This window comes from Alligator sinensis, unplaced genomic scaffold (assembly GCF_000455745.1).
Source record: "Alligator sinensis unplaced genomic scaffold, ASM45574v1 scaffold1388_1, whole genome shotgun sequence".
In the NCBI taxonomy this organism is placed as follows: domain Eukaryota; kingdom Metazoa; phylum Chordata; order Crocodylia; family Alligatoridae; genus Alligator; species Alligator sinensis.
Genome location: NW_005842616.1, coordinates 977,150 through 986,267, shown reverse-complemented (window position 1 = coordinate 986,267; position 9,118 = coordinate 977,150). Strand labels below are relative to the sequence as shown.

Below are 9,118 nucleotides of genomic sequence, written 5' to 3'. Positions count from 1 at the left end.
AGAAAAGTGAGCCAAGGGGTAGGTACTACATACATCTCAATTATATCCAGATTTTGCATGCACTCTCTCATCTTGTCAGCCAGTTCTGACAAGTACCAGGGATCAGGGGAGTACAGTCATGGATGAGAGCTAGCCAATAACTGCATTAGCCCATCTAACGGGTGGTGCGTGTTTCTCCATTTGTTAGTAGATATTAGTAGCTGGAGGCAGTACTTGGATCCATTGCTTTTATTAGACAATCATAAAGAAAGCAGAATTTCTATCTCCACCTGGTCAGTATGTTCCTAGCAATGTTTATTGACGTTCCTACAATTATTTCTAACTCAGGTCAACTCAAGAACACAAAGTTCTCTCTTAACAACTTGATGCAGAAACTGAAGATTATGAACAAACGGGGAGCCTTATTAACCTGATTATCCTTCCAAACACTTCACTAGTGCTCTGTGATTTCCACTAGCTTCATATTGTTTTCTGAGTGGAGTTTAAAGAGTTACTTGTGACATATAAAGCTCTAAATGGCTTTGAACTTGTTTAGTTGAGAGACTACCTCCCCACTATACAGAACTGACATAGCTATAGAGTCAGTGGACTTTTATGAGAAGGGCTTCAACTCGGAAGAGAGAATGGGAGTGTCAGTCAGATGTTCTCTTATGTACTCAGATTCATTCAGTTTCGTCTGAACCAGAGCAAAACAGCCCATTTTACCTAGATTACTGGGCATGTTATGGCATGGTAAGGGTTACCAATTTTGTTGAGGGGTGCACTGTTTGGGTTTGCTTTCATTCAGGTCATTTATTTTTGGATTCGGGATAAGGAAAATCTATACTGCTATTTTTTTTTAAGGTAATGATGTCTGGTGCTCGAAATTCATGCTCATCTAAGAATGTATTTTGCATTGAAATAAAAAAGAAAATACAATCATCATAATATTATAAAAGATAAATACTTGGGTGAATGTGTTCAAACACATCTGGCTGAGATGTGGCAAACAATTCCAGTATGAACGGCTGATTTGAGGTCCCATCAATAACATGTACCCAGCGGCTTGTCCAAAAATCTTCACCATGTTCTGTCCAAAACAAACACACACACAATTACACCATTAAAACTATAATTTTTGTCAAATATTTAATTTTTTTTTTTTTTTTTTTTTTTTTTTTTTTTTTTTTTTTTTTTTTTTTTTTTTTTTTTTTTTTTTTTTTTTTTTTTTTTTTTTTTTTTTTTTTTTTTTTTTTTTTTTTTTTTTTTTTTTTTTTTTTTTTTTTTTTTTTTTTTTTTTTTTTTTTTTTTTTTTTTACACACACACACATACACACACACACGTTAATGACTCAAAAGGGAAATGACTCAAAAAAATTCCTAAATGACAAACAGAAGAGAAAGGGTGTCCCTTGCCCCCCCTCCACAATTATATTTTTTCTATAATATCATTCAATATTCAATGTTAATTAACAAAAACTCACCCTTCAGGAAATATAGAAATCTTTATTTTACCTAGTTATAAACCGGTATTTAACTTCAGGTAATCTCCATTCCGGTTTAACCATTGATTCGGAAATAACAGTAATTTTAGTTGGAGGATCTCGAAAATTCAGGCTGATTTCTGAGGGGGAAAGAGGAGAGGAAAACAGACAGAACAGTATTTTAAGCATGAAAATGCATTTGAGCAATGGAAAACTTATTTTGACAGAATGAATAAAATGAAACAATTTTATTACATTTTCTAAATTACTAACAAACCCCCTTGATTCTAGATCTCTATGTGGATAGAGTAAGGACTACAACCATGACAAAGAAAGGGGAAAATATATATATAGGAAAAGCACTACATAGACCAGTGGTTCTCAACCTTTTTATACTTGAGACACCACTCAAAGACTCAAGGCGCTCTTTGAAAAATGCCAGCTTAGTTTTCACTCCCTTTTTTGGACTACAGAGCAATTGTCCTGTTGCAAATAATCCAGATCACAACAGGTCAGAATGATTTTAACATTACAGATTCCTATTTAAAAATGGAGTTGATCTTGTGAGTCATGTTTGCACACCTAACAGTGCTAACATTGAATGGCACCCCTGAAAGGACGTCAAGGCACCCAAGGTTGAAACTACTGGTATAGATCAATCTGTTGGTGGCCAGGGAGGCTTTTTTCAGTATCTTCTGCAGATCACAACAGGTCAGAATGATTTTAACATTACAGATTCCTATTTAAAAATGGAGTTGATCTTGTGAGTCATGTTTGCACACCTAACAGTGCTAACATTGAATGGCACCCCTGAAAGGACGTCAAGGCACCCAAGGTTGAAACTACTGGTATAGATCAATCTGTTGGTGGCCAGGGAGGCTTTTTTCAGTATCTTCTGTCAACTAGTACTGATATTAATACTGACTGGCTCTTAACCACTCTGTCCACTGGTTTCACCCTCAAAGAGCACCATAATTTTCAGATAAATTCCAAGAGATGAAACAAAAGGGAAGGCAGGTAAAGCCCACTGGCACAAGTTCTGATATGAGCCCAAGCAGTTATGAACTAGATGTCATGGGGGCAGAAGGCAAAGAAAGTAGAGGTTGCATTGCTATTTCCCTCTCCGTGCCATTCCACGGCATCTGCAAAGTTAAACATAGCAAATAGAATGGTTCAGGCTGTAGACAGCTTGGTTAACAGAACCATTTTTAATTGGAAACAGGGTTGGGTGATACAAAAAGGGATGGTTTATGGTGTCTGTTTATGCAGCTGATACTTTGAGGTATATGGATAAAAGAATATTCAAATCAAGCTATTTTATACATCTTAGACATCTTAGTAATTTACTATAATATGACATTTCACTGACAGGATCATTCTGAAAAATATAACAAAGCAAATGCATTTTCAGATAGTTATATAAAATGGACCATATCTATTACCCTACAGATTTTTCTGATATTCTTGCAGTTTACAGTACTATTCTCTATTTTTACAGGGCCCATGAAAACAGCTCATCCATCAATCTATGACATGTATTTTTTTAAGTAAAAAAAAGAGTAACTCTTTGTTGAAAGGAGAAAAAAATACAAGAAATACCGTACACATTTAAGAGGAAAGAAGATGGGTCAGATGCCCCATTACACTTCACCGAGTTACTGTCTTCATTCTCCTATTGTGTGGCTATTACTATTTATAGCCTCTTGGTCTTACTTCTCATGTTGATTTTGATTGCCCTGTTGTCATTTGCACATTAACACTTGTGGAATGCCACCAAACCATTAAAAATGGTTTGTTTACATAAGAAGTCCTCTCAGACTGGCATATTTTATTATGCCCCTTTGCTGCAGGAAGGTCTGTGACAATTTATAATTATAGTTAGGCTCACTTGTAATCATTAATAGTTTTCATTCATCTTCTTCCCCTCCCCCCACGCCGAAATCTCCCTATCTGGCAGAACAGTTCCCTTTCCTGCCAACTCATCATAAACACTTCAGATGTTAAGATCTGGTCTTAAGGCAAAATATATTAGGCAGAAAATACACAGCTTTGAGCAGTACCATATACTGTTTATTTTCATGCAGAGTGGCAACTACATTAGCAAAACTGTCACCACTAATAAAAGACTAAGACACATATGCCATCCCTCTCCAATACACAGCTTTGCTTGTTTCAAGGAAATGGAGTGGCTTTTCTGAAAGGGTGTCACTGATTAATTCAAATGTGAGTACATTAGGGAAAGGGAGTTCATTTTCAGGACAGGAGAAAGAATTGCTGATGACAAAGCCCAGGGTGGGGAGGTCGTACTTTGCACAGAGAGCACTGGCATTCCTTGGCTTTAAATCACACTGGGAAACAGCAGAGAGAAAGTCATTTCCTTCCTCAACAGAATCAGCATATCAAGGGCTCCCTATGGCACTATTACTTCAGTGCATTGGACAGAAGTCACAGACACAAAGGGAGTACTTAACGCACCCACCCAGGCTGGGTGCTACACTAACACAGAATATGAACAGATCTGTTTTGCTGCTTTAAAACATGTGGGGTTGGGCTGCGCCTAGAAAGCATGTATCAACTGCTATGATCTCATACTTTCCTCTGCTGGATCCTGCAGTGGTGCAAGTTAGCTAAGTCACCCTAACTTGGATAATGAATGAAGCAGGGTAAATAAAGCTGGAGTGGTTTTGCTACAGAATCATGCAGGTTAACAGCTGCATCATAGCAGCTTATATGAGTATCCTTTGATTTGATACAATTGTTATCCTTTGATCTGATACATTTGTCTACATCCAAGTTGACTAATAAAAGTTGTTTTGTTTTAAAAAAGCTGTCTGCTGTCACTACAAACATCTGTTGGTTGCAGAGATCCCAAAGTATCCAAAGGAGGCTCAAGTTTTGTATTCACTGAAAGAGCTGCAATATAAAGAGGAGTCCTTCAGCTAGGGCCTCCTTCTGGATGAACAGAGCTACAGGACTCTTCCCCGTTACAAAATATGGAAGCATATAACTTACATGGATACACTTCTCAAGAAACTAAAGATTGGCAGCAAACTGGCCCTACAGATCTGCAATGGGGTGTAATTCCAAGACTCAGTGCTCCAGGAAACCCCATCAATGTCCTGTGCATTTCACCTGCTTTTATATGGGAACACAAGCAAGTCAGCTGAAAGGCTACCTAATCTCACCATGGCTCCTGTAACTGTCAGTTGCAATAATGCTTTCTTTATATAGCTACACTTAATTGAATAGGAACAGATTTCTGGAATACTTAACCAATTGTAGCAAATCTCTTCATCTGCGAATCCCCTGGGGTTGCCTGTGTTTTAAATGGATAACTGGCTTTGATAGCATACTGTTCAAGTAGAAGCACTGTGCCAACCTTCATACTGTTATACCATTCAGGACATAAGGAATTCCACAAAACCATTGACATCATGCCTGAACTGTCAGCAACTTCAAAATAAGCCTAAGAGAGGGGGAAAAAAATAAGTGTTTGACCTTTGGTAACACAGAAGAGAACAACTGTTGTTTTTAAATAACGATTACAATTCCCGCTGACTTGACAGTAGTTTGCCTAGTAGTTTCAATACTAGTCACACTTACTTGAAGCCATAGTTAGCACCAAGAGGTTAAATTCAACAAGAGGAGTGCAAGAAATCTATACCTCCCTGCATGAGAATCAAACTGATGTAATTATTTCTGTTCTTAGCACTGCTAGGTGCTGAAAGGAACAGAAAGAGTTAGAATCAGTTTCACCTTAATCTGTTCCACTTTTAGGTGGTTAAGGAAATACCCTGGGTAGGGGTACACAAGAAAATAAAAATAGAAAATGCAGAGAAAAAGTAAAGTGGATTATTAGCTCATCAGGCATCAATAAAGATTTATGAAAAAGAGGGTCTTAATGGCATTAGTGCACCATTCACGTTAATAAAGATACTTGCAATCTTTAAAGGATCAAACTAACAACTTATTACTCACTCTGCACCTTAAATTCATTTTTCTCCCCCCAAATAAACACACAGATTCAATCACCGAAAAGACAATTTGTCATGATACTCTAGAGAATTTCGCTATCCGTGATGAAGAGTATCTTGCATCCAAAAGCTTGCCTAACTCTATCCCAACTACATGTTTGGTTCAATAAAACATCACCCTCAGAAATCCTTGTCACTTGCATAAATGCTAGACCATCATGGTTACATCATTACTCTTACACTACGGTTATTTGTGACTGTCCGTCACCAAACTGCAGGTTCAATCATGAAATCACATCTACCTGGATTTATCAGTTCCATATTTTAAATGGCTACACTTTTATGGATTTATCAGTTCCATATTTTAAATGGCTACATTTTTATAAAAGTAACATTTTTAGAGTTTATTTGTTACTGAATGCATGAACCTTAACCATATGGTAATTAAATTGCTTCCATGCATTTTAGAGCTACTCATATGACAGGTCTAATTCATGTTGCTCTTTTACCTGATATGGAACGTCCAGTCTTTTGTCAGGTTTCCCATAGTACCTTAGTCTAGATTTGTGCATGATTCTCACAAGCAAGGGATGGAAGTGAATTCTGCTTCTCCAGCTCATTTCCAGATGACCAAGGGAGATTAATTTGGATGCTATGGAAAAATCAAAATGATAAAATAGTTCATAAAGTCAGATCTTAACATGTCTGGTGGCAAACTATTTGCTAAGTGAACAAAATGTTGTGCATTTTTATAAAGTTTCTATCATAAGAATCTGTTTGCTAATGTCACACATGTTGGAACTGAGTTCTCAGTCATTTGCTCATACCACAGACTATACTTTTAAATTGTGGTGACATACGTCTAAAGCGCGAGTACCACATTTGCAGCACAAAAACCATCACCACAAGCAGTGGAAAACTATTCTAAAACTTACACAGTTCAATGAATGAGGCCCCTGGTCATGCAGCAAGTTCTGCGTGACAGCACCTGGCACTTCTCTACACCGAGCACAATTCACACCTCCATGCACTGGCAGGGGCCTGTCGCAAATATCTCCTTACGGGTCCTGCAGGCACTGCAGTTCAGATATTTCAGCTCAGATTTTACTTCAAGTATGGATGTAGGCCCCTGTTTAAAAATAATATTCTGAGAAAACACTTTTGGGCACCCTAAAAGATCAGGGCCCAGCCAGTGGCTCTTAATTTAAAATGTTTTCCCAAATATCTAGAAACAAAGCAGGGATATCGTTTAACTATGTTGCAATCTAGGTTGTTTATGTTTGGTGGGCAGGAAACATAACCTTTCACTTGTTGAGATCAAACATATATTTGTTAAGCAAACAACACAATAGGGTCCGGCCTCTGATCCGGGGTTTTTTCTCTCTCCTTCTCATGCACTGCTTTGTGTACATCCTTTCACAGCATCAAATGACGTGTGCTTCAGCTCACTAAAGCTCATGTTATCCATCTAAGGTAAGTAACGGTTAATCAACAAACAACAGAAATCATTTCTGTGACTGTTGTGGACCCCGTCAAACAAAGGTAACAAAAGTAGATGCTTCCCAAGGTACGGCCTCTTGAGAAATGCCAGCTAGGTGATCCACAGGACAGATCAGTTTTTCATGGCCTGGATTCTGGGCCTGACACTGTGGCCCCTGCTACATGTTACACATATTATGCAATTAACTGGTTAATCATACAAGAAATGTAGGCTGGCCACACGTGCAAAGTAATTATCACATGATAAAAATCACTACCCAACTACAAAAAAGAGCCAACCATCTACAAAGTTAGTGCTTGAAAATGCATACCAACTCAATAGCTGCTTTTTATCCAGCTTTCATTTGAATGTATAGCAATGCCCAGTGAACAAGACCCTAAGGTGAATTCATAGAATCACAGAGAAGCAGAGCTGGAAGGGACCTCCAGAGGTCATCTAGTCCAACCCCCTGCCTGAGACAGGATCATTCCTATTCAAACCATCCTATACAGATCCATAATTTAAACTCTTGGTAAAACTGCCATCACCCCTGCCATGGGTAAAAGGGAATCATGGTAGCCAACATCCTGCTTCTGTTAATATATACTTACGAGATCCTAGGGAGAAGGCCATGCCCCCCCTGCAGAGGAATGCAACCACGACGGCATAGCCCAGATACAATCCCTAGCTCTGACTGCAGCCAACACCCAATGTCTCTGAGGGAGGCTTAAAAAAACCCTGATGCAGGTAGCAAAGTGGGGGGAAGCAGGCCCAGAAGCCTGGGAAATCCTCATAGTAGGACACAGGCATAGCTATGCCCAGGTCATCCCCGACCAGTGCCTGATCAACCTCCTCTTGAACCCCTCCAGTGATTGCGAGTCCACAACTCCCCACAGCATCTCTTCCACAGCCTCACTGCTCTAAAAGTGAAGACACTTTTCCTGAGATCCAACTTAAACCTACTTGGCTGCAACTTCAGGCCACAGGTCCATGGCCAACTGCAGCAAGAGAGGAGGGGCACTTTCCCTCCTCTTTACGGCAGCCCTTCAAGTATTTGAAGACTGCTAACATGTCCCCTCTCAATCGCCTTTTAGGCTAGCTGATCATGGTGAGCTCCTTCAGCTTCTTCTCACGTGACCTTGCAATCATCTTTGGCGTCGGCTTCTGGACCCTCGTGAACGTCTCCATGTCCTTTTTGAAACGTGGCGCCCAGAAGCACAGCCGAGACTCCAGACGAGGCCTAACAGGTGCCGAGGAGATAGGTGGTACCACCGCCCATGTGCCGGCGCCACTCACCCTCGACGTCGACCTGGCCCGGTGGCTTCTCGACCACCCACAGGTCGCCGTACGGGTCCTCATTGTTCCACAGGGGAAGGAAATGCTTCCTCCCGCCCTTCAGGGGCAGCCGGCGGCTCTCGGCGGGCGGCGCCCTCCAGCCCGGGGCTGCGGCCAGGCGGTCGCCCACCACCTCCAGCTGCTCCAGGCACAGGAAGCCGCGGCCCAGCAGCCGCTCATCGTATAGGTAGGAGCAGCGCACGGCGCGCACCTGGTAGCCGGCCCGCAGGGCGCCGCGCTGCACCAGGCGGTGCAGGGGGGGCACCAGGTAGCACTGGCGCTGGCAGGTGCCATCTGCCAGGGTCACGCTGCGGCCAGGCGGTCGCCCACCACCTCCAGCTGCTCCAGGCACAGGAAGCCGCGGCCCAGCAGCCGCTCATCGTATAGGTAGGAGCAGCGCACGGCGCGCACCTGGTAGCCGGCCCGCAGGGCGCCGCGCTGCACCAGGCGGTGCAGGGGGGGCACCAGGTAGCACTGGCGCTGGCAGGTGCCATCTGCCAGGGTCACGTCGTAGCAGTACTGGGGGCAGGCGGGGGCCGAGGCAGCCCAGCCGCCCCGGGACCCCCGCCCAGGTACCGCTCCACAGCCACCACCGCTAGGGGCAGGGCAGGCTGCGGGGCTGGGTCCAGGGGCAACTCCTGGGTCACCCTCTGCAGCCAGGTGCCCTGCAGCCCCGCCCCCACCTCCTCCACAGCAGCACGGGAGGTGCTGCCCGGCTCCTGCATGGCAGCGCGCCCCTCGCAGCGCCCGAGGCGACGGTAAGCGGGACCAGGCCTGACCCCCTCGCGTCCCCTCAACGCGCAGGCCCGCGCGCCGTCACGCTCGAAACGCCCAACGGCCGCGTGCGGGGCGTGGCCGCGTGCGAG

At 42.8% G+C, this 9,118-nt stretch overlaps 1 protein-coding gene across 1 annotated transcript; it reads right to left on the bottom strand.

The window, feature by feature from the left end:
- Nucleotides 1-23: 23 nt before the first annotated feature.
- CUNHXorf57 (chromosome unknown CXorf57 homolog) lies at nucleotides 24-8,977 on the bottom strand. The gene is given in 7 exon segments (XM_025215011.1): nucleotides 24-1,089; nucleotides 1,495-1,603; nucleotides 4,737-4,929; nucleotides 5,947-6,089; nucleotides 8,214-8,556; nucleotides 8,559-8,783; nucleotides 8,786-8,977. Coding segments are annotated over 7 exon segments (1,365 nt in total). The 3' UTR covers nucleotides 24-929.
- Nucleotides 8,978-9,118: the final 141 nt, after the last annotated feature.